The 25,866-nt window shown below is 38.8% G+C and overlaps 1 protein-coding gene across 16 annotated transcripts in view; it reads left to right on the forward strand.

Annotated features, from left to right (window-relative positions):
- Window positions 1-143: 143 nt before the first annotated feature.
- UBR5 (ubiquitin protein ligase E3 component n-recognin 5) overlaps window positions 144-25,866 on the forward strand; it is an 85,548-nt gene continuing 59,825 nt past the window's right edge. For 8 of the 16 annotated variants that reach the window (XM_027692472.1, XM_027692476.1, XM_027692481.1 and 5 more), the window contains exons 1-7: window positions 146-367; window positions 18,411-18,455; window positions 18,963-19,044; window positions 19,217-19,293; window positions 20,086-20,205; window positions 23,223-23,412; window positions 25,086-25,245. In XM_027692472.1, coding sequence (XP_027548273.1) covers window positions 306-367; window positions 18,411-18,455; window positions 18,963-19,044; window positions 19,217-19,293; window positions 20,086-20,205; window positions 23,223-23,412; window positions 25,086-25,245 — 736 coding nt within the window. In that variant the 5' untranslated portion in view covers window positions 146-305. Of the gene's footprint in view, window positions 368-18,410; window positions 18,456-18,962; window positions 19,045-19,216; window positions 19,294-20,085; window positions 20,206-23,222; window positions 23,413-25,085; window positions 25,246-25,866 lie in introns of all 16 variants that reach the window. The other 8 variants (XM_027692482.1, XM_027692480.1, XM_027692484.1 and 5 more) reach the window with 5 other exon arrangements.

A 25,866-nucleotide genomic window follows, 5' to 3' on the forward strand; every position in this document is an offset into this window, starting at 1 on the left:
GCCCGGCGCGGCGCACGGAGGGCGGGGGAGGGGCGGGGGGAAGGGCCCGCTGGAGCCAAGATGGCGGCGCGTGCGTGAGCGCGGCCGGGCCCAGCTCCGAGCGCCGCCGTTGCGGCCGTTCCGCCCCGACCCGCGCCTGCAGCGCCGCGGCCGCCGAGAGTCCGCGACCCCGCCGGGGCGGCCGCGAACCACCCCGGCGGAGGGACGGAGGCCAAGCGCCCCCTCCCCCGCCGCCCCCATTGTGTGCCCGGCCCCCGCCCGCCCGCCTCCCGCCGCCGTCGCCGGGGAGGGCACCGGCGCGGAACATGACCTCGATCCACTTCGTGGTGCACCCGCTGCCGGGCACCGAGGACCAGCTCAACGACCGGTGAGGGGCGGTGGGGGAGCGGAGGGGAGGGGCCCCCCGGGGTGTGGGGAGGGGCCCCAGGGCGGCGGGGGCAGCGCGGCCGGCCCGGCCGGCCCGGCCCCCCCGCCGGGTCCCCGCGCGTCCCGCCCGCCCCGAGCGGCCTCTCCCGGCGGTGGCTTCGCCCCCCGCGGGGCTGAGGGGCCGCGACCTTCGCCGTGGGCCCGGCGAGGGCTCCGGCCGGCCTGGGGAATCCCGGGGATCCCTGGCCCGGCAAGGAGGTTCTTGGGGATCCAGGGGATCCCTGGCGGAGGAGGGAGAACGTGTCCATGTTAATCGGGGATGGAGCGAGGCAGACAATGCGGGCGGGGGATCGCGGTGTGTGAGGGAGTGACGGGAGCGGGGATAAAGGCGGCAGTGCTGTCACACACACCGCGGTGTGCGCTGCCTGCCCCGCTCACGGGCCGGGACTGGGCACAAAAGCAGGCCCGGTCTCCACATCAGCGGTGCTGGGCGGCTTTAGCTGAGGTGGGAATGACCGCTGCCTGCCTGAAAACATCGCAGCCAACTTTATGTAGCACTGAGGGAGAGAAATTGCAGGCTGAGGAGAAACTGGAGTGCTTGGGAGAAAATGAATCCATGAACCAAATTTTCTTTACTGCTTGACATGTATTTGACAGCTCTGTGTGGCTGTCAAATATTTCTTCCGTAGCACCTGCTAATGGTATGTGTAGTAGTTTGTAAATTTTACTTGTGTTCTTTTATACAGAGATTCTTAAAAAATCTGTAACTTAATCTTTAATTTTTTGCAAATTTATGTGTGAATACATCGTTATCCTTAATCATCACTGGATAGAAACCTAAATTTTTTACACTACAGATAGATGTTATTTAATGGATGTAGACATTATTTAAATATTTATAAGCCTTAAAAAGTATGGGCTCTTCGTTGTACTCTTCTGGTTTTGATCCTACCAGGTTCAGAGTAGGCCAGAGTCCATCTCGCTTCTCAGTTGTTTGTAGTTAGGTCACTTCTCCTAGACCAGTCTTTGCTGAGCTGCCTCTTGAAAGAGATGAGGTTTGAGAGTGTATAGTGAGGAAAATAGGTCGTTTTAAAACCAAAATTTCGGCCTAGCTACCTCATCCATACCCTTAGAGGAGGAAAAGAAACTTATAAAGATAAAATAGGTCCAAACCCTGAAGTGTTGTAGTGTGGAGTGTATTTTTTTCCTCTAAACCTGATAATATATTTTACAGAATTCTGTTTCCTAGGAGGCCTCCCTATTCCTAAGGGATTGATTGGCTTTGTCTACAGTACTACATTCAAATTTGGCATACACCATCTTCCTCTAGTGACAAACTGAGAGGTGATGCTGTACTAGGAGATCTTTTACTGGTTGCACTGTTTTGATTTGGAGTAAGATGTAAGACTTTGAACTTGAAAAGACTCCAATGGGTTTTCTTTTTTTTTTCTTTTTTAATGTTGATAGACCCTTAGAAAACATTTAACATGTAATTATCACACTTTGCTCAGAGTGAGAGAGCTCATCTGTTTTTTCTTTAATGTCACCTGTTCTGTTGACTTATTGATGTAAAATATGATGCCCCTTCAGTCTTCCTAATGCTTCCTGGGTTTTTTTTTTGATTTCTTTTTTTCCCTTCTTACCCCAGCAGCACTTCTTAAAACTACTATTTGATAGAGGAAGCTTCCTAATGTGTGGTAATTAATATGTGAAGAAAGCTGCAGAAGTGCTGTTAAGTAGTGACTTATTCTGAAAAATCAAGCGGCTCCTTGATCTGATCTACAAGTTAGAAATTTCCACTTCATAAATATAATTTTACTAAAAATGCAGTAGCTGTGTATCAGAACTTGTAATGCAGTGAAATCAGAATGATTCATAAGTAGAGTTGAGGCACACACATATGTGCTGGAAATGCCAGTTCAATTTTATCAGTAGCATTGCTGCTTATTACTATTCTGTCAATGTAGATTAGGCTCCAGATAGCTTAATAAATTCTTGTATACAAACTCACAGATGTTAGGATCTTGGAACATCTCATGTCTCTAGGATCTTTCTTTCCTCTCTTTTTTGAGTCTGTGCTGCAGACAGTGGTCAGTAGCCCCTGACAGTGGTCAGTTAGGTTTTTTTTTCCTGTCTGTATTCTGAATGATAATTGTTTCTCAAAATCTGATTTTGGGATCATAATTCTGCATTATATGCTTTCATTTCTAGTGTACGTAAAACATCAATTAGATTGCTTTCAGTAATGGGTATGTGTTCTGTATCTAAAGAATAATCACATCTTAAAGCACAAGGCATTTATTGGTGCAATCCCTGTGTGTTCAGGACACAGGACGCTTTGGAATTTTTATAATCAAGTATTTGATACATTATGTTTAACATTATCAGTGTAGATGTGTGAAGAGAGTGAAGTGTGTTTGGAAAGCGTCCTCTCCTGAAGTATTGCTCTGCTTTTAAGTAGTCTCCAAGTAGTTTTTTCCAGTGTGGTTTGGTGCAGTTTCTTTCATTCTGTTCTACAGCTTTTATTCGGTTTTCTGTTTAATTTGCTATCCCTCCTATTCATGCAGCAACTCAGAGAATGGTAAAACATTTAAAAAAAAAAAGGAAAAAGTAACTGTAGAACCACAAATAATTGGAGGACTCCTGAGCATGCCTACTCATCATCTGAAAGTACTTCTTAACTAGTGTTTTTACAAATGCTGGTTAATATTGTACCTTGATGGTAGTTATTAGTCCTCTCTCAAATAAGCTGAAGCTGGGTAGGCTTCTTCACTCAGATGTCAGGGAGCTGGTGACACTGAAGACAGTTCATAGAGGACAAGGTTTTACTTAATTTTGCAGTTGTGTTAGGATTCATTTTTTGAAATGGATAGTAGGCTAAGCTTTTGTTTATGGTGAACTGAAGTAATTAAGCTTTTTCTGATAAGTTTATTTAGGAAGATAGGTAACTTGGGATTTTTCCCCTGAGCAATTTATTCTCTGTAAACTGAATATGAAAAGTTTAATGGGAAAAAAATTGGGTATGGCCTGCAGTTTGAAAAACAACTCCATAGAGTATTTGCGATGTAAATAATTAATGGCTTTAATATTTGAGAAAGAGATGTCCAGCTTCTGTTGCATTGGGTGTCAACTATATTTTGTTGATAATCCACCTCTTTTAGGGCAGGAGACTTTGTGCTTTGTTAAGGAAGTTTGACACAATTTCATAGATAAGTTAATCTCAGTAAATTCTTCTTAGTATATTTCTTAATTTTATGTTGGGTTAGGAAGTGGGTGTAACCATGACAAATAGCCTTTTCTTGGCTATTAGAAAACCTCAGAGTAGCAGTTTAACTTGCTACTCTGTAGGAGAAAGGGAGTCTTTCACCTTGCGTAAACAGCTCTCCATACATCAGCTAACCTTCAGGGACAAGGTTCATCTCAAAGCTTTGACTTTGTCTTTACCTTGTACTAAGAAAATTCTTGTCAGCTAAGCCATTTAAGTCCTAATGTAGAGTAAGATGTAGTTTTTGAAGTGGTCATTGACACAATGTTAATGTGCTTTTTTCTCTCCTCTTAAAGATGAGATGTAATGAATTTGGTTAAATAGAGGGTATTCTGAGTTTAAGATAAATGTGAAGAAGTGCCATGTAGTAGGTTTTCTGGCAGTAAGGTCTTTGAAACCATTAGTGCAGCCAAGAAAAGTTCATTTGAAGCTTCAATGAGTCTGTATGTACAGTCATCTTTGGGGGAAGAAAGGGAGATCTGGCTCTTACGTGACTTTGTTTTCCCTTAATAATATATTCAATGCCTTTCTCTGTTATTTGAATATTACTTACTTTAGGCCTGTGCCTGAACTGGAAAATGAAATAGTGTACTTTGCATTGCCTGTGTTGTTTACATTCTCTGATAATCTGTTTCTGTGGAAAAAAATATCTTCCAAGAACATACCTTTTTAGTCTGTACATCATTTCAAGGTACTGTGAGTGATCAGTGAATATGTGGCTGCTTCTCTGGCAGACATCCCCCCCCCTTGCATTTACTGATGAGCAAATCTGTTAAAAATCTCAAGCAGATGTTGCTGGCAGGAGCTGGCGGAGGGTGTGGTGTGGCTGTGCAGGGAGCCAGCAGGGATGTGGAGCTGATGTCTTGGCCGTGCAAAGAGAGGGAGAGAGAGCTCCTGATAATGAAAGTGTTTGTTTAGCCTTGAACTCCCTCTTGTACATCTACTGGTGTGCTGGGAGAGTACCTGTGCTCTTGGGGAGAGTAAGGCAACCCCAGCATGAACTTCTCTGCTGTTTCTCATGTGTGATCTGCATTGCTGCCCAAAGCTGGGGGAAAAAAGGGATTGACTGATGTGTTCCTAAATGGAAAATCTGCAAGTTTTGTGCAAATAATACAGTACTCCTTTTAGCTCAAGTGATTTATTTTAGTATGCTTTAAACTGTTTCCTAATCTACTTTAGCATAAGTGCAGGTAGCCTGCCACAAACAGGAATAGACGGTTTAATTAATGGGAAAACATAACTGATGTAGTACTTGAATTCCCTGAGTTACAGCTGCTTGATGAAAATTTTCTAATGGGAGAAACATTGACTTTGGTTTTAAAATTATTTTTTGAAAGCATAACCAAATTTAAATTGATTTCTTTCAGAAGAGAGTGAGGGATAGGGTATGGCTGTCATGGCATTATTATTATCATCAGCAGACTCTAAGCTGGAAAAACATTTTTAAAAAATAAACTGTTCTGGCTGCATCAAAAGATTTGCACCACCACTGTGGTTATACAGAATGTTATAGGATTCATACATGCAGCAACAGTGCATTAAGATTTGATTTTACTTCACTATTGTTATTTATGAACAATAATTTGGGAAAGTAAGCAACAGAATTTACACATAAGCGTCATTTCATGTCTGGTTGAATATGAAAGGTTACTTATACACAGGCCAATATTCTAGGCCTTTTTGGACTTTGCTCTACCAGGGTCCTCTTCTGGTTACAATTGTTTGTCATGCCCCACATGCTGCTTTTTAGGAGTATATGTGTAATAATCTGTGAATATTCTTGCTGAAACTTTCCTGAGATGTTGTAAGTCAAAGTAATTGCTCCCTTCTGAAGGCGGAGGTTTATTTTCCCCACCTCTTACCTTGCACTAATTGTAAGTGTCTGATCCTGCAGGAAACTGACTTAATTTGCTGAAATGATATAAAGATAGCCCTGGTTTATCTCTGGTTGGGTGAACATCAGAATAGATGGATAAGAAAGGGGGGATTTTAAAAGGTACTGCAAGAGGGAGAGTTGGGAATGAAGAATAGGGAAGAGGAAGCAGGGTTGAGTTCCTTCCATTTTGAAAGCAGCAAGTTTATTTTGGCTACTGTAATGTGAAACTGTACTGTGAATGTGATCTGGGCTGAGAGTAGTTGTGATCTGTCACAAGGAATTTAGTAAAATAGTAATTGGGGCACAAATGTTGCTTCTTTTTGTGTTCTCAAATCATATGTGAGGTTTGAGCATATCTGTTAGACCAATGATAAAGTAAGATTAATGGACTGAGATATCAATAGCCATATTTTAAGGTTGACACTGAAAGTCAGAGCTGTCAGAAAACAATTTTTTAAATTCTAACAACAGTAAGGTATCAGTCAAAAACATTTATGTGCTATATATTAGTAAAAGCTAAAAACTATAAACAATAACATACATTTGAGGTAGTTTTTTGTATAGTATTATTTATTAAATTTTCTAATTGCCATGTAGAATGTTTGTAAAAAACATCCTTCTTGAACTATCTAAAGTACATAACTATTCAGTACACAATTATATCTACATGAAAAATGACTTGATAGTTGAAGAAAAACAACCAAGGATGTACCTAAGCTTGGCAAACTCTGCAGTGTGTTGTACCTGCGTTTTCACAGTTATGGCACTGTTAATCACTGGTGACTTAAACTGATGGTAGTATGTATCTGAAAGTTACATAAAGAAGAGAAGGGGGTTAGAGGTATTTTATTGTAGTGATTACACTAGCAGCAATCTAGGTAGTTAAATTTGCAAGATACTTCTTGTAAAAGCTGCTGTTTTTTCTCTGCATCAACTCAACAGCCACTTACGCAGGAAAAAAACATAAACAAAAACTGCTTGTGCTTTTACATTTACATTTTTTTTAAGCTTGGATTCACTGAAGTCCACTAAGGACTTGACTCTTAAAAACAACTTCACATAGAAGACTGCAGTGGTTGGTGTCTGTATACGCCCCAGAGAGCATGAAGGCAAGGCCTGGTTGTAGCGGCAAGAGGATTGTAAATCAAGAGGAATCATTTGGAGAAAAAAATACTGAAATAAATGTGCAAATGTAATTTTCAGGGTGCACGTGTATTTTTTCCGAAACTGTAAGCCTGACAGTTTAAATGAGGATGAACACAGCATTAGTTACTCCACTGCAGGAATAATTATCCAGACTCCAGATCTTATTTTCTCTTTCTGGCATAGAACTATTTTGACAATAAACTCTGTACTCTATTTCTTGAAGTCTTTCTTTCCTTAAAAAAAGCAGTCAACCAACCTTGCTTCCTTTTCTCTTACCCTTTCCCTCCAAGGAAAATTAGCATTTTGTTTCAATTTAAAGAGTTTTTTGTTTTATTTGAGAGAGAACGTGTAGTCAGTGATACAAAGGTATGAAGTTTGACAATTCTAAACAGTTGTAAGACATTGTAAAACTGAGTAGAAGGTGTAAGGTGGGAGCACTGCTCATCTGCTGATTTGGTTCTGGTTGAGGAGTGATGTGACTGTAGAATTTGCAGTCTTTGAAAATTTTGTCTTCATCTCACAAGTCTCACTGCTACAGCCAGCATTAACTGTGTTGGAACTTCTCACTGTCACTGTTGTTTTATTGCCAGCCATGAGATCTGCCGGTTTAGTTTGTGACAACAGTAGTGTAACTCAACAGATGAAGGTACCAAGGCTGCTGGAGACTTGAGTAATCTTAGGAAATTTGTCTTCAGCAAAACAAAAACCCCAAAAAACAACACACATTCAGGAGGGTGTGTTTTTTTGTTTGTCAAAGGGATCAGTTGGAAATATCTCTAGTAATTGAGGGTGATTATACCCATGCAGCTGTAGTTTGCCTGTTCGCTAGAAGATAGCCCAGGAAGAAACTCTGTGCTCTGTACCCAGGTCTTGGTGGTGTTACTTTGTGCAGCTGTGTTTGCCCTCATCTCTAGTTAAGCTGGACGCTAATTGTATCTTATTTTCTGTGCACTGTGGATGTCATAGTTGCTTAGTTTAAGACAAGCCTGGATTAAAACAGCATTTTAAAAATTTGCTTAAAATCTTACATTATACTTCATTATCTATTGTCCATTAGGTTTCCCTAAACTCACCTTTTTCACCTTTGGGGTAGGTTATCTCTATACATGTAGATAGTTCTGATACAGTGTGATGTTTTTTGATTGGGATCTCTGGATTATACTAAAAATTGTAATTTCACTATGTAGTTTTCAGTGTGGAATCTGACGTTGACTTAACATGGACAAATGTTTGTGCTGCAGGGTTTTTACCAAAAGCTTAACTGGAAAACGAATGCTTGCACATGTGAATGAAGTTGAATGTAGGCCTTACTCTGTTGTCATTTGAAGCCATTGGAGTCTTTCACTTCCTTCAATAAGTGTGGTATAATTTTAATCTCTTGTTCATTTTGCAAAATTAATTTTCTTGAATGTGTCTCTCAGTGTTTGTTCTTTCATTTATGGTATGAAATTTTGCTGTTCTCTATCCAGTCTGAAAATGATCAGGGCTGCATTTTTTTCTCTTTCTAGTAAATATCAAGAGATGTTATTCTGAAGAGGATTTATGGCTTTTAATCTATTGTATATTTTTTTAATATAAATGTTGTCTGACCTTTAATGAAGACCTCTTAGGTTGTTGGAACTCTCTTTCCTTTGTCTTTGACCACTCTTAATACATTACTAACACCAGGTTTTCTTTTCTCATTTTCTTTTTAATACGGCATTGTATACACAATTCGCTGACTTTGGCAAAATGTATCTGTCTCTAGAGCAGTAATTTAAAGGTACTTAATAAAGTGTTCCAGTGATACGGATCATCCCATATCTTGTCATTGTGGGGCAGATTGGGTAGGCAGAAGGTAATCTGGCAATTATTGCCCTGCTCCTCATGGGGAGGCTGAGGAACAACAGGCTGTTTGCTGGAATGGCCAAAGCTTTGTCTCTTTCTCTTATGGTGCAGAATCTGTATCTGGCAAGATTGTTACCTGAAATATGATGGCCGTAGGCAAAATGTGAAGCAGGAGGTACTAAAGCTGCTGCTTCATGAGGTCTTGTAGAGGAACCAAAACACTGTTTATTCTGAGGGGAAGCACCTGGAGTTCCATGGCTGGGGTAGGGACAGATTGGAAAGAGAATCTCTTTTCAGCAGTGCAAAAAAGTGTTGTGATGAGCTGTGCACCTCAGAAACTGGGCTTTCTTTTGAGTTATTTTGCCTGTACTGTGCATCTGACAAAGCAATTTGGCTGCTTGTTTTTCTGGCGTGGTGCTTGCTCCCTACTCCTTATGCCAGGCCTCATTCCATTCCTATCTAAATCAAAGATATAGTGTCTTGAGAGGAATGTTTTGAAGATGTGTGTTTGGTGGAAGACAGTGTGAGGAGGGGAGTCCATGGTATTTAAAAGGCAGTTTTTAACAAGTTTGAAAAAGTGACATGCAGATGACACTGTGATGTTAGAGTTTTTGTTGAATACTTCAAGGCTTGGAATTGGAGGAGTTGGCAAGTAAAGGACTGGACATGCTAAATGATCTTTCCCTGTTGCTAAAACTAATTCAGCATGAGAATAAACTCATTGGACTTTATTGCAAAGCAATTAGAATTCAGTTCTTTTTTGTGCTTTGTTTTTAATGAAATCACTTGTACAAAATATACAGTTGCTTTTCTCTAGCCAAGACAAAGTATTTAATAATGTGACAGTTCTTACTTTTAAAAATATTTTTATAGCATTTGAATGCTCAAATCAAAGGCCATTTTCCAGCTTTGCACAAAGTGGTCATGGCTTCCAAAAGCTTAGAGCAAAGGAAAATGGTGGAGAGATTATGATGTAGGTTCTTGCAGTAGCCTCAGCTGGGACCAGAACCTGTCTCCAGGTTTTAAGCTGGTATGCTGGTAAATTCACAGCCTCCCTGGTGGCTCATAGTTAATTCCTGAAGGAGCATTAACAGTCTTGTCATGATGGGACACAAAAAGGTTTTAAGATTTTCAATGACTGGATTTTTATTTTGATAGCAATTTTTTTAGTGGAATCACTACAGCAATGCTCTGATGGTAAAAAATAAGATGTTTTTCCTTCTTTGCCTAAATGTGGTCTTTAAGTTTTACTCATTCTAGTTAAACAAGTGTACAGCTTCGTAGCTACATTTGGTGGCTAACATACGTATATTGTTCAAGTAGTAATGCTGGCTCATGTTATTATCACGTGTGTGTTCTTCAAGTATCCTTGAATTTAGAACCATGGGGTTCTAAATTCCCATTATACACATTTCATTGTCACAAGAGGATATACTTACTGAAATGATGTATAGTTAAATAGTTTACAATCTCAGTTGTTTTCAGATTCAGAACTCTCGCCCAACTGAGTTGGTTGATGCAGCTGTTTAGCTGTTGTGGTGTTCTGGCTGAAGAAATAGCTAAATGTTAAATGTTAAACAAAATGCTAAATGTTAAACAAAACATTTTTTTTGCAACTGCAAGGAATCTGTACACTTGGATGGAATCTGTGAACACAAAATGATGATTTGATGCATTCTGCACCAGAGAACAGATTTCTGTCTTGTATTGCCTGAATTTGCGACCCATACTTTTGGAAGTCTGCTGCCGTAGAAGGGCATCAGATTGAGGGTGACTCATTCTCCTGTAGTGTGTTTTTCTTTTTTCCACAGAAACACCACTAGGTGTTTAGGCAACTTGTAGCTGTACTTTACTACCAAATCCTCTAGATAATGTGCTAAAGAACATGTAGGTATGCTGTAACTGCTCTGTGGTAGTCCTGTCAGGATCATGCCATTTGTGGTTTCTTTCTGTTCATATTCAGACTTTTCATTACAGCTTTCTTTCAAAAAGGGAACTGTGCTCTTTCATAGCTTGTGGAGTTTGCTTATTTAAAAGACGTGATTGACTTTGTATTCCTCTTGAGCTGGGCTATGGCTGTGCTTTGCACTGTGGTGTGGGGTTACAGTTTGAGGTTTTTCTCTATTCAGAAGGGGATGTTTTCAGTGTCACTTAATGATAAATCTGAAGAAAGGGTGTAAGTAGATTTTGAGCTAAAGAAACCAGTCAGCCAGCTTAAAAATTCATTGTTAATCAGAGGCATCTAGTGCTGCATTTCACAAGTCCTACTAGTGGCTGTCCCTCGTCTTACTGTTCCTGCTAGAGAAACAGAGTTCTTCCATCTGGGTATTTGAGTACCCATGAATGCCTCCAGTGAGATACTTTCCTCACTCCTTGGCATAACTTTTTTTCTGTGCCACTGATCTTACAGGGATTCTATAGCAAAACATGAGCTCCTAGCATTTCAATGGCAAAACCCTTCCTTTTGTTGCCATGCCTTCAAGTCAAATGTTTGGAGATCACCTTCTGAAAACAGGAAGTCCTCAATATCAATTGCAGGATGGCTGAGGTTGGAAGGGACCTCTGGATATGGTCTGGTCCAACTCCTGTTCTCAGGCAGGGCTGTCTGTAGCTCAGTTCTATCTTTAGATGGCTTTTGAATAGCTCTCAAGGATGGAGAATCCACAACCTCCCTGGGCAACCTGTGCCAGTGCTGGGTCACCCTCACAGCAAAAGAAGTGTTTCCTGATATTCAAACAGGACTTCCTGTGTTTCAGTGTGTGTTCACTGCCTCTGGTCTTTTCACTGGGTGCCACTGCAAAGAGCCTGGTCTGTCCCCTTTACTATCCTTGTGTTAAGTGTTCATATGTGTTGATAAGATCCCCCCAGAACCTTCTCTTCCCTAGGGTGAAGTCCCTGCTCTTTTAGCCTTTCTTCATCTCAGAGGTGCTCTAGTGCCTTTGTGTCCCTTTACTGGGCTCTGTGCAGTATGTTCATGTCTCTCCTGTGCTGGGGAATCCAGAACTCCAGATGTGGCCTCACGAGTGCTGAATAAAGGGAAGGCTCTCCTCCTTCAGCATGCTGGCAATATTTTGTCTATTGCAGCCAGAATGCAAGGCACGTTGGCTCATGTTCAACCTGATGTCCACCAGGACTCCCAGGTCCTTTTTTGCCAAGCTGCTTTCCAGCCATGCAGTCCCCAGCATGTACTAGTGCAAGGGGTTATTCCTCCCCAGGTGCAAAGCTTTGCACCTTCCCTTGCTGAAGGTCATGAGATTGCTGTGCTCTGGATGGCAGTGTGACTCCTTACAGTCTGGCGTCATCAGCAAACTTGCCAAGGATACACACTGCCCCATCATTCACATCATTAATGAGGATGTTGAGCAGGAGTGGACCCAGCACTGACCCCTGGGATACACTACTAGTCACTGACCTCCAACCAGACCTTGTGCCACTGACCACCACTCTCTGGGCCCAGCTGTTCAGTTTTCGGTTCATCCCATTGTTTGGTCATTCAGCCTGAACATCAGCAGCTCCTCTGTGGGGACCTTATGGGAGACTGTCGAAAGCCTTGCTAAAGGCTCTGGGTAGACCATATCCACTGCTCTCCCCTTTTTCTTCTATACAGTGATGTGAAATCTACTTTGTTTTCTTAAAACTAGAGCTAAAATACATGCTTATGCTCTATAAAAGTGAAGAAGATGGGTAAGTCATTTTACCTGCCTCTGTAGTGTGTATCTAACTCTGAATATTAGATATTGGTGGGTATTTGTTGTTAACCTTCTAATGTCTTTGCTTCTATCCTGTCTTTGCTAATTTTTCTTGTCCTGCTCTAACTTTCTTGTGGGCTATTTTATACTTAACTTATGTCGTTGTCTACATCAGTGTTGTTGTATCATTAAATACTAAGGAAATTTTCGTTCTGCAATTACTGTATTACCTGAAGACTTTTCAGTGATATTGCAGAAAGCTGTTTTTAAGAGATTAATTTGTTTGATCTTTGCCATATTAGCTTTCTGCTGCAGCTTACTGATCCAGCACAGCGTGTTACCATTGTTCCAGAGAGGATTATTAAATGGTCAGAACTACATTTATCAAGCAAACTAATAGTCCTGCAAAATAGGAAATAAAATTTGGGAGCCATATTCTGTCAACCTGTGTTGGTTGATACCATGAAGTACACCGAGATGTTCAAGCTGTTCAAGTCAAGTCCATCTTGTTTTCCTCCTCTTTGTGGCAGAGACCACAGTGCTTGGTGACAGGAAAAGTGTTAGAATAGGGCAAACATACAGTGATGCTTTTCTGGCTTCTACGGATTTGCAGCTCAGGGATTTCCTGAGCTGTTCGTGTTGGTTTAGTATGTAATAACCAAATAGTCCTAATTTATATTTCTTGAAAGGTGGAGAGAACAGAGGGTAAGCCCTGGTACCCCGGATTACTGAGTGGAGCACTGAGTTTCTTTGTCATCTAGTGTGTTTCAGTGATCTGTGTATTATAGTCTAAACATGTTGTCCCACTCCCCTGCTGAGTAGTACTGGTTACCTTGGAGCCTGTCATTTTGTACTTGCTCTGGGAATGTCTTTTTTTTTTCTTATGTGCATTACTTTGTTTTGTACAGATAATCTTATTGCTTGCTTTTGTGAGGTACTTCAGCATATGGGTGTTTATGGACTCCCCCCCTTAGTACCCAGAATGACTTAAAGCACACTCTAAATCTTCATTAATTCCAGTAGGAGAAAGGTGTAACTGTGGAAGGCTGCCTCTTTGAAGGCTGCTCTCCAATGTTTGACATGGCAATCGGGGACAGGATCCTTTTGTATGCTGTATTGTGTCATGGAAGGTAGCTGGATGTGACTTTACATCAGTGTCGGTGTCTAGTGTCCAGGACATGCTGGCATTAGGAAACAAAGGCAACATATTTGCCTAAGCTTTTCATTGGTGTTCATTTTCTGCGTTTCTGAGAGTCTGTTTTCATGACACTGATAGACAGGCACAGGGGCTCATTTCCATGTGATTCAAGACAGGCAGGTGTGAGAGAGCTTTGATCTGGAGGCTGTGCAGCTCTGCTGGGTCAAAATCTGCAAACTGGCCACAAAGGTGCCTCCTTGGGTCTGGCTCGCTGTGCTCAGAGCACTTCAGGGGCTCAACTGAGGGATGGAGATGAAGGTTGTATTTACTTTTAAAGTGGTGATAGGTATGTTACTCAGTACTGTTTTCCAGTGCTTGAATTGATTTTTCATATGTGTGTCCCCTTGAATATCTGCTTATTATTATTTTTAGCCTTCCCTTGGAAAAGCAGTGTAGCAGTACTTGTGTCCTTCTGTCTGCTCTGGTGTGAAAGTCTTGTAAGTTTGTTGCCTTACAGACTTCATTGACAATATATTAAGTTGTCTTAAAGAGGCCTGATCACTTAGTAAAATCTACCAGGACTGAAGTAGTTCTGTTTTTATTTCCCTACTCAAAGTTGTTCATCATACCAAACAGTGTTTTTTGTTTGTTTGTTTGTTTTAAAGTACCTTTTATTTTCTTCCTCTGCAACTCTTACGGTCACCATGTGGTGCTGAAGTGATGAAAGTTCTTGTGGTGGGGCCCTGCCTGATATTTTAGCTTTAAAGTGTACAAATAACTTTTTAAGGCTATAAAGGTGCAGCTTCAGGAAAAATCCAAGAGAATGTTCTGAATATTGTGTGTGGGATTCTGAGTGTTACTTGCCGAGTACAGAAAGACTTGCATTCTTCTGGAGACAGGCAGTATGTGAACATTGTGTTTTACATCTCTGTGGTTAAATCCTATGTTTGGATTGCTTAGCTGCAGTGATTTTTACTGTGTGTTCTTTAAGGACGTAGCTGACATTTAAAAATGTAGTCTAAAGTTGCAGCGAAAAATGAAAAATAGCTTTCCTTATATTATGATAGAAATCAATCTCTGAGGTGGCAGAAATTGTTTTAATACTTAAAAACATGTGCTAGATGTGCTGTTATTTGATCAAAGCTGCAAAATGTCAGATTAGATATTAGCATCTGTAAATACTGTTTCTGTTCAACAAGCAAGTAAGTTTTTGAGGGGAAAATTATTTACATCTTGCTATATATGATTTCTATGTACAGTGCACTTTTCATGTTAAATTGCCTGAGACGATCTTGCAGATGCAAATGATGTAACTGTTAGTTTCCTAACATGCAGGGAGAAAGATGAGCATACATTAATTGAACTATTCTAAAACCTTAAAGCAGTAAGAAGGTTCTGCTTATGTCTTATGTCTTGTCTGTTGGTCAGCTGTTGCTGACATGATGGAATTACTCAAGAAGGTTGAATATTCCTGCAGGATGATTGGCAAGGTAGGGCTGTTGCTGGTGCAGGGAATTGAGTATAGTGAACATGTACTATAGAAGTCTGTAATGTCTTAAGAAAAATAATTCCTGGGACAGCCTGCCTGCTTTAAAACAGAAGATTTTTATTCTTAGAAATTGAGTAGAAGCACAAATTGTAAAACAGTATTTTGCTTATGTGGATTTAAGCAATTGTTTAAATAGGGTACAATTATTATAAATATACTGAAGTCCAGTTTTTTTGTCATATACTTAGTACTTTAAAATGGAGTTTCTCTGCAACTCTTGCATTTTTGAGCCTAACTTGGTTTTATAAAGTAAGATCTGGTGGAAGGATGGGTCCTGAGATAAACTTGTCTGGAAATAGAAATGTACTTTGAAAGAAGTAATATCTTGTGATGAATAAAAGTGTCATGTGGGAAATCTGAGCTGCTGTAGTCCTGACCTAGAGCTTCTTCAGTTGCTTAGTGTGAGCATAGTTCCCTTCTATTCTCATTAGTTTTTAGAATGAAAAAAATCCATACTTGGCTTGGACAAACTGACTTTGTTTTCCTTGCAACTGTTTTTGGATTAATTTCAATAAAAATATTTAAAGAATGTGTGTCTTGATACAGGAGCTATCATCACTAACCTTTTTGTCTAAAAGCATTGCAAAGATAGTGCGTTTCCCCAAAGATCTCTTTGTGATCAAAATACATGTTGCTTCTAACTTGGTCCTTTGAAATAGTTTAACTGCCTTTAATGAGAGTTTTTCAAAGCATATCCTGTTGAGGCATTTGTATTGGAGATTGTTTTACCACAGAAGGGTCTTAGTGGAAATGCTGACCTTCCTTAATGTGAGAATTGATTAAATCATCTCTACCTGTACCTCTTCCTCCAGTGCACCATCAGTTGAAATGATTGCATTGTATTGTTAAAAGAAGCTTTTTCCTTCAGAGGGTCAGTGCTACAGTACCCTGCAATTGTGCAGGTAGAAAGGCTTAGATTGCTGCAGGAAATGTTTTTGTGAAATTATTTAGAGTTTTTATTTGCACAGACATATTCTCCATACAGAGTATACAAACACATCTTTCTGCCTTGTTCTTGTTTTCTGCTGGTTTAGTTTTGTGACTGGTGTTTATGTGAATGCTGGTGCCAGCACAAGGAAGGGGAGGAGAGGGGGTGAAACCAGCAGCCCAGCAGGGACATGGAGCTAAAGAACAACTCCTTTTTCACTCGGTGGTGCTCTGCATCATGTTCAAGTCCTCATGGATCTTTTAAGTTTATTGGCAGTACTCAGTAGTTTTGCTGTTACAGCAGCTGCATATGAGATGTTTGAGGTGTGAGATTGCTTTTACTTTTTTTTCTTTCCCTAGATGAGTTTGGTACTTTCAGCATTGTCATTTATATCCTGCTCTGCTCCCTCCCCTTAAAGGTTGACAGCAGCCTTTTTCGACAATGTTAGTTCTCTTTTGACCTGTGCTTGTTGCAGATAGACCTACTCTCTTGAGGCTGATGTTACTTATGGATTCACTGAGTATTCAAGTCTTAGCTTTCTGTGCATATTTCTTTCCTATTATGTCATTATTTTTTTACCGGTATAAAAGGTTTATGATGGTGTTTTTCAAATTGAAAGATGTCTATTTCTTTGGTAGTGCTCAGATCTTGTGACACGAGACTCAGACAAGGAAGCTTTAAATGTTGCTCATAGATTATTTTAGTAACCATCTCCAATAAAGCACTACTTTTTTTGATGTCAGCTTTTCTTATAGTCAGTGCAGTGAATTTAAAGGCAGGTTTTCCTATTCTAGAATTATAACTCATGGGAGAAATGTTAGTGGGAAACTGCTCAGGATTCCTGTGGGAAGCTGTTAGGTGATACACTTAAGACATGAAACTTTAGGAATGTTTAACTTGTCATATATGATGCAGCAGATCCCTGTTTACTTTGTAAAACTGAATGGTAAGCTGTGGAGTGTGTGCCATTCATCTTCAGGGTTCATTCCATAGTCTCCCACAGTAGTTCACTCTCGTGAGGTACTTTTCATGCAGATTGCATATGAAGTGTGTTTTTTCTCTTTTCCTTTTGTGGGCTTTCTTCCTAAACCTTATCTGGCTGTGTACTCTTGGCCTGTGTGAAGTAGTTGTGGCTGGAAATTGGGAGTGTGAAATCGCCTACTTACAAACCAGCAGCTTGGCTTGGATAGCAAAAGGCAATTCTAAGCACGTTCACTTCCTTCCTGCTGTCTTTTCACTGTGGTCCTTTCTTCTTGGGCATGGAAGTTATTTCTATCAGTATAAATTACCTTGTTTCTCAAACAGACATACATTTTTTCCCCATGTTTTCCCTCAGAACAAATGCTTTAGAGTTAAACACTTGATAATGTTAAGATTTGACTGTTTGTACCTCTAATTGGTATTCTTTCTCATGCTCAGGGTTTGCAAGTAGCTGAAGTCTGTTGTCCATAATAGTCTGTGTGTAGAAAGTGAAATGAAGCAAGTGAAAATAAAGGATTTAAAGACATGGATTCAGACAGAGGAAAGCAGTGCTGTTGTGCATGTCTTTTTTGTTAGGTTTAGAAAGGTGTTGCTGATTTATGCTAGCATGAATATGATACCAAAGCTGAGATGGTTTTTCTTAATTCAGAAGACCTTGCCTAATTTTTACAGGGTTCATCTAGATTTTGTATCTTGATATAATGTGAATACTCTGAATAAAATTGGAATCTCTCTGGGGTCTTTTTCAGTTTGTTTGTGTCCTTTGGGAACAAAGGAGCCCAAGCTTTAACTGAAGTACCTATCTGATATTATGAGAGAATCTTTGCTGCCTGTAGAGGATCTTTAGGATCTTTTCTAAGTGAATTAGAAATTACCTTAGAAATTACCTCTGTTGCTTTCCACTTTTGGACACTATCCTCTAAGCAGGAGTGGTCTGTGGCGCTTTTTTTTTTTTGTGTTCTGTTCTTCCATTTGGTGAGGTACCATGAAAGTGAGATGGAAGTACTTTTGGAAACATTCTTTACCTTCTAGTAAAGGTAATGTTTTACATAACCCTATAAATAGTGATGTTTCTCTGGATTGTTTCTTCTACTAGCCTGAATTTGTTGTTCATCATTTGTTGATGTTGGCTTTTGTGCATCTGTTTTCCTGTCTTTTCTGTTTTGGGGAATTTACTGTCATATTTTTGTCTCTGATGTCCCACATACTTGGATTTCCTAGAAAATGATAATCCTGTCTGCTCTGGGATACTGTATTCAAGCTTATACAAGGAAATTCAAGTATATCTACAGTTAATGCTCATTGCATCATCTGCTTATTTTGTGTGTGAAGTTGTAAATGGTTGTAACGAGGCAGGAGTAGAGTTTTTTTGATAGTGGCTTGCAAAACACACAGAAATGTAATCAAACGTTGGTTCTTTGGCAAGGGTAAAACTCCAAAGCAAAAACCCTCCAGAACAAAAACCTGATTTGAAGCTGAACATTATCCACTTCTTATACAGTCTCCCAGCACCAAGTAGTATTTATATCAAGCTTCATTGAATGTGGTAAATTGTCCCCATAATGTCATAAATATGCTGTATAAGTGGTTGTCATGTCCTGTGGAGTATGTCGTCAAATAACAACTTCATTTCTTTTTGTTTCAGATTGAGGGAAGTTTCAGAGAAGCTGAACAAATATAATTTAAACAGGTAAGGCATGTCACATGCTGCTGTAAATCATTTAGGAAAGTACAGTTTCTCTAACAGCAACATGAAGCAGGTGATTGTATTGTAGATGTAGCCTTAGAAGTCCTCAATACTACTAATATTGAAGTCCTACTAATACTGAAGTCCAGAAATGCTTCAGATAACACAGCAAGAAAATGGGAGGTTTTCGGTTATGATAAAATATATTATTAAATATCCTCCTTATGGAATGACTCCTTACTTTAAAGTATAAATCCGTTTTTTTTATTGCTGATCACATTGAATGAAAACATCACATTTTAAGGTTTTTCTCCCCTACATTTTGTGTGGTTAATGATCAAAAATACATTATAGTTGCTTCAACTAGTGCACATATTTAGTCATTATTGAATGTTTTTCACATTGGTAACCATCACTGCACATCTTTCCTTTCATATACAACTAGGTTTTTAATTTTTTTTGGATTTCAAATGTTTTAAAATGTTATGCATTCTCACTTTTTATTTTCAGCCACCCTCCTTTGAATGTATTGGAACAGGCCACTATTAAACAGTGTGTGGTGGGACCAAATCACGCTGCATTTCTTCTTGAGGTAAATTACTGAAATCTCAGATAACAAACTTGAAACCATACAGTTAAAATTAATTCTTTTAACATTAAATTGATCAATATTCTTCAGTAACTGAAGACTTGTGTTTGTATTTTTTTTGTAACTTGTCTTACATTTCAATTTTGAATGCTTGCTTTTCTTGTTCTAAATACAGGATGGCAGAGTCTGCAGGATTGGTTTTTCAGTCCAGCCAGACAGATTGGAATTGGGTAAACCTGAGAATAGTGATGGGTAAGAAATGCTTTTCTTCTAAAACATTCTTTTGAACTTGATAAGCAGCTTGGCTGCTTTTTTGGTTTTGTTTTTATTTGTTTGTTTTCAAAGTAGATTACTTTTGGAATGGATACTTCGAGTAGAGACACAATGGTTATTGGTAATGCAGCCAAACAGCCTAGCTTGACAAACTGGCATAGCAAGAGATAGTAGATGTGATTCTAAAAGAAATGAGACAGGGTCTCTTTAACTTCAAGAAACAAATTCCTCCAAAAATAGTCCTTATGAAAGAAGCTCTGTTAAATTATTAAGCTTCATGTATAATCCACTCTAAAAGTAGTCCCATCTGGCGAGGCTGACTTTCTAGACCTGTGGTCTTCAGTCCAGGTAAGTCCCCCTTAATAGGACTATTTAATGATTCATATTTGAGTGTAAACCACTTAATATCGAAGTAGGGTACTCAGGGTCAGATTTACGGATAGAACACCTGATTACAATTTATACATATATGCTAACAGAAGACTTAGCACAGTCGCTACCTCAAATCACTAATTAGCTTAATGTGTATTTGCAACTGTGCTATTATGGATTGCCCATGTACATAAGGTCTGTTAGGCATGCTTTCCACTTTCTTTTTCCAGTGTACCTCTTAATATACAGTTAGATTAGTTTGGAATATTCCCCAAGGGTGTTGCTTAAGCTGGTATGTTACCAGATTAAGTCCCTGAGAATTTCAACCTGGGATTCCAGGTTTTGTTCTTAACCCATTTGGGATTGTTTTGTGACTGATTTACCATCTTTTACTTTCAGTTCAAAGTTGAGCAGTGGCTCAGGGGCAGGAAGGACATCCAGGCCAGGCAGATCTAGTGACTCCCCATGGTTTCTGTCTGGTTCTGAAACTCTGGGCAGACTGGCAGGCAACACCCTTGGGTAAGTTTTGATAGGATTGAGGCTGCAATCTGTTTGTTCCATATTTGAGTATATGTGTATACACATATATGAATTGTATGCAGTATGTATAAGGGAACGTATAATTACAGCAGTTGTGTAGGTAGGGTATAATAAAAAAATACTTCATCAACTTTTTTAAAATAACAGACATTTAAGTGACCCTTCAGCATCTAGGATACGGAGAGTTTTCATGTATGTGTGAAGAATAACTTGGTTTTGGCTGTGTTGTCTTTTTTTTAATGTTTTTTTAGTTCCTTGATTTTTGAAAAGCAGATTTTTAGAGGGACACTATCAATTTAAACAGTGGTAGGCTAGAAACATAAAGAAAATGAGTGCATTTATGCAGGAAGGCCCTTCATTATCTTTGTGTGCTCCACTGCATTGTGCCCTCCTTCCCCAAGTCGTGACTGATGTTTTGATAGCTGGGGCCCTACACATAGTGATAGGAAGGGAACATTTGAAAAAGATTGTTGCTCAGAACCTTTAAAATTGTCCTATATGCTAAATGTACAGATTCAGTTTTCTTACCATTAGCTTTAAAATTGATGGTGTCCCTTTTAATAGAAATGTAAATTAATCTTTGTTACATAATCACAGTGATCGCTTTGTTTTTGTAAGATGTGTCGAACTGTGCTGCTTCCTAAGGTTATACTAACTGTAGCAAGGAGAACTGTGTTTACAAGCTGTGGTTTCTGCATGTGAATGATTTAAGAGGGAGGAACTATAGCTTTTCCATGTCAGCAAATTTGTTGTTTATATTACCAAGTAAATGAATTTCATTTGGGCCTTATTTGCATGAAAAATAACCCCCATTACCTACCTCCCCAAACTTTTTGTGCAAACATTGTGCATTTGAACCTAAAAATCCATGTGCTAAACATTAAAGGCAAACTGGTATTGTCATGTTTAAAAACTTATTTTGGGAAGTGTGAGACATTTTTTGCCTTGTTATTTTAGCTGAGCACAACCGGTTAAAATTGTTTGAAGCTATGTGCTTAATGGACCAACCCTGAAGAGTTCTTATGTCTTCCCTTGCATGTTTCAGAACTAGGTAGTTGAAAGTCACTGAACTAGTAGAAAAGCAGTAGGCACTATAACTAGTCTGTTAAATGAAGGGAATAATTAACTTAATAAATTGAGTCTGAAAACATTCAAACTGTAGAGCCCTTAGATTAGATAACTGGATTTGGAAAATTGCTAGCATGCTGCTGGACAGTAGAGAGAGATGGTAAACTAGCAGGCAAACAGAAATGAGCTGAAAGATTTCCATTCTATGTTAATATTTATTTTAGGTTTAGACAACTTTATTAGAACAAGACCAAGTTAGGACACACTGGAAATATTTTCATTATTATATGAATAGAGATGGTTTTAACTGTTAGATGTCTAAACTATGTCATTGTTAGTTTATAACTTCAAGTAGAAAATGCATCTGTAGTAAGTATTAATATCTAATATAAAACATTTTCTTTAAACCCACACCTCCCTGCTGAGAGTTGAATTAAGAATTCCTTTGTAGGTAGAATCTGATTTCTCCTCAGCCCCATTCTTTTCCCATCAGCTGCCTTCCCACCTCTAGAACAGATTAGCTGGCTCATTTTATTTAAAACGTCACATTCTTCTTGATTTTTGAGGTTTTTTTCCATTTTCAGTAGTATCTTTTTTTTAGAATTCTCTTTCTAACTCATGAGACAAGACTTTTCCTAAAGCCATTGTTGAATTGCTTTTTGTCTTGTCATTGTCTGTGTGGTCGCTGGCTAGAATCCTAAAAATGTGGATGTGTCTGACAGGGCCTTGTCTTAGGCAGACACTCGAGTTACTCTGTGGTTGCATGGTCTTACCAGGAGGAAAAAGAAAACCCAACCAAACAAGAGAAGGGTGTTAGTAATCAACTTAAGCCATAAAATGTAAGACAAGTATTCTTACCTAATTAGCTTTTAATAGCTAGATGTGATAGACTTTTAACATAAATTTATTAGATACTGTTTCAGAGAACATACCTTTTTCACATCTAATTTTAAATGTTTTTCTTGAAAGGAGATTGAGATTTAAAGTGATCGGTAGCAGGAAAGTTCTGCTGATACTGATTATTAAATAGCAATAACACCATATGCAATATCCTTTAAAGTAGATTGCAAGATAAAGTTAACCTTAAAGAACAAATTAGAGGCTCTTTCTTGCCTTTCATTGCAACAGAGTATCTTAAGTCCAAACCAGATTCAGTTTAAACAGTTCTGTGTTGATAATTAAGATTAATGGATAATTGTAATGATGGTGAGTAGTCTATTTCTATGAATCAGGGCCTTTTTGCTCCCTTGTTTTGATACTGATAGAAGCGAAAAAGCTGTTCAGTCAGTTCAGGCACGTTTTTGCAATGTAGAGAGTTGATGTTGATTTCTAAAATAGGAGTAGATGCAAAGTAGAATATCTCTTGAAAACCATCCATGAGGATCAGAGAACTATCTAGTGTAAGATTTCTTTTGCAGTAAAGAAGATTGCTTGATTTTTCCAGTGAAATCTTAATGAATTTCTTAATGTAAATCAAGTGTCAGAATCTTTAGAAGACCGATCTGAGTAGAGTGACCTGCTGTCAGAGCCACTGACCATGAAGCTGCTGCCTGTGTGCTTTTATAGCAGGAAGTTGACAACTGAATGTTAGATGTACACTGCTGCTACTGTTGCTTTTAAAAAATCTGGGAATCGATCCATGTATGTATTTATGTGTGTATACATCCACACAACTATATGAGTAGGAAAGAGTGCAACTTCCTATTGCAGTCCTGTTTTTTTATTTCTTCTGTGTATTTCGGAAGTTTATCAATTGCCTGGTGCTCTTGTTCTTGCTGGTTTTGAGAGACACTTTTTGTCTATGAAGTCAAGCTGCAGTGTTTTTCAGAGGCTGTTTGCAAGTTATTACTAATAAAACTAAAGAATTCTTGAAGTAGTCCCCAAAGTATGCTGCTGTATTAAAAAGATAAATAATCTAAATCTTCTAGAAGTCGCTGGAGTTCAGGGGTTGGTGGAAGTGGAGGAGGATCTTCTGGTAGATCATCTGCTGGAGCTCGAGATTCTCGAAGGCAGACCCGAGTTATACGCACAGGACGTGATAGAGGATCTGGACTGCTGGGGAGTCAACCGCAACCAGTGATTCCAGCATCAGTCATTCCAGAGGAACTCATTTCACAGGTACATGAACTAGAAACTGCTTGTTGCCAAAAGCTTGGATAGCTTCTCACAGCATATGTACAGGAATGTGTTGTAGTAGTGCACTTTCTCCAAGGAGTGATGGCATATAATTAAAGAGATTGACTTTCTCTAGATGAATTGGTTTTATTCTTAAATATGTAGTGGGAGTGATAGACTTTTGGATTCTAGAATTTTCGTTTCCCAGACTTCCCCCAGATAAGGTATATATTTAATCTAGATGAGGAAGGCCATGTTCAGTTGCAGATGGGAAATTTAATGAGAAAGTAAAAGCATTAAGTTTCTTGAAGGAGTGTAATGAAGGGGGGCAGGTTGACTTCTTTTTTTCTTGTTGGATAGAAGTGATCTATTTTAGATTTAAATAGAAGACATTAAACATATTTAATCTTTTTAAAATACTAATAATTTTTCTTCCTGGACACTTCTACTTAATTTTTTATAAATGTAACTGATGAATGTTAGGTATAAATTTCTCCACTTTTGCCCCTTAATGCACTAAAGCCTGAAGAAGCTGATGGACTTTGCATTGTGTGGTTAAATGGAGTCTGTTAAAACATTTTTCTCCATATTTGAAGAAAATGAGATATTCAAAATATGTGACTAGTTAACTATTAGTTTAAAACTAGTTTCTGGTCTACATTTGAAATACAGACGTTAGTTGCTAGGCCAGAGATAGTCAGCTTTGCTTCCCTTGCTGTGGTGTTTTGCTTGCCCTTTTTTTTTTTTAATAGTGTACTTTGTCTACCTTTAAAACAGGAAGTGTTTAAAACATTTTTGAGTTAACTCTAAAGCAGGTCAATGGGAAAGATCTTTACAGATGGTCTATATAACATACATTTTAGGGGATCTCAAATATCTGTAAACTTCTGGCATAGAATGTTATGAGAAAAAGTTTACCTTTGTGTGCTGTTAGAATGTCCCTTTCTTTTTTTTTTTTGCTTGTCAACTGACAATTTTAGTTAGTACCTCATTTTTACTGTGTTACGAAAATACTCAGTACTCGTTCCTTATGTTCTTCACACAGTTTGCAATCTTGCAGAACTCTCATCTTCTCTGACATTCAGTAGAGGATAAAACAAAGTGCCCTGAGTCCTAGGCTTAGTGGAATAGACCAGAATTCTCTGGGGTTCTCTGTTTAACATTTGGAACATTTGCATTTTGTTAGTAAAATCTTAAATGGTGCAGAAACTGCTGAAGAGAAGCCTTTAGAAGCAGAATGATGAGAAAAATAGGGGCAGTAAGTAAAAGTGTAAAAGACAGGGATTGAGGTGTAGTTTTGGAACAACAGTTGATTGCAAACTCTGTTGATTGTCATACTAAGTTTAAATACTCCTGGGTTTCAGAGTGTTCTATATGTTTCTTAGGTTTTCGTTTATCCTTTAACTACAGCATTAAGCATTCTGAGAATTAGATTCTAAGATTCCATTAAGAAATTCAGCACGAAAGTTGTAATTCAGTAGCCTAACTGAAACTGAGAGAAGGCTGCATATCTAGTACAAAATACTGTGAAAAATTTATATAGTCCTTTATCTGTACGTACTGTGATTGACTTTTGGGTTTTACTGGACTTCTTTTAGAACTAGGCATTCTTTTCTCATGAATGGTGGTTGATGAACTGAGAATGACCAATAACCAATGATACTCTGCTCTTACAGGCACAAGTCGTTTTACAAGGAAAGTCCAGAAGTATTATTATTCGGGAACTCCAGCGAACAAATCTTGATGTAAACCTTGCTGTAAATAATTTATTGAGTCGTGATGATGAAGATGGGGATGATGGGGATGACACAGCAAGTGAATCATATCTTCCTGGAGGTTTGTATCCTGCAACTTTTGATTAAAAAATAGCTGATGTGTTCTTATTTTTCTGTATTTAAGTACTGACAGCGAGCTGTGTGCTGTGCAAGAGATGCAGCGAAGACAATTCTTGCTTACAGAATCAAAGTCTAAAGATGCACAAAACAAAAGATGCATTGGGATGTCTTGAGGGATTAGGTTAGCCATTGAAGAATAACCGTTGATACTGTTTGTGGTGGCATGAAAGTTATTTTTTGTTTTAGGATCTCAGGCTTTGTAACATTAGCATTACTTAAGTCTGTTTTGCTGCTCAACAGTGTCCTGAGACTGCTGTGTGGCTTGCTCATAAAAGCTAATTCTAAAACCTTCTAGTGACTTGCATGTTTTTTTCCTACTAACATATATTCTTAATATTTTTCAAGTTTTTAGAGCAAAAATTATACAGCTTTTTTAAAATCAAAATGCCTCAATTGAGGGCAAAACAGTGTACAGCGGTTACAGTTAGACTGAGAATTTATTCTTCATCTCAAGTTCCCCTTATAAAAGCTGTAGTATTCTGGCTATACCAGCAAAATGCTGTAGTTGAAATGCAGCTATTTTTGAAATACTGTCTGTCCTACACAATAGCTTTTTATAAAA

The sequence above is a fragment of the Neopelma chrysocephalum genome, unplaced genomic scaffold (genome assembly GCF_003984885.1).
Source record: "Neopelma chrysocephalum unplaced genomic scaffold, ASM398488v2 Primary Assembly neopelma1_86, whole genome shotgun sequence".
Taxonomy (NCBI): domain Eukaryota; kingdom Metazoa; phylum Chordata; class Aves; order Passeriformes; family Pipridae; genus Neopelma; species Neopelma chrysocephalum.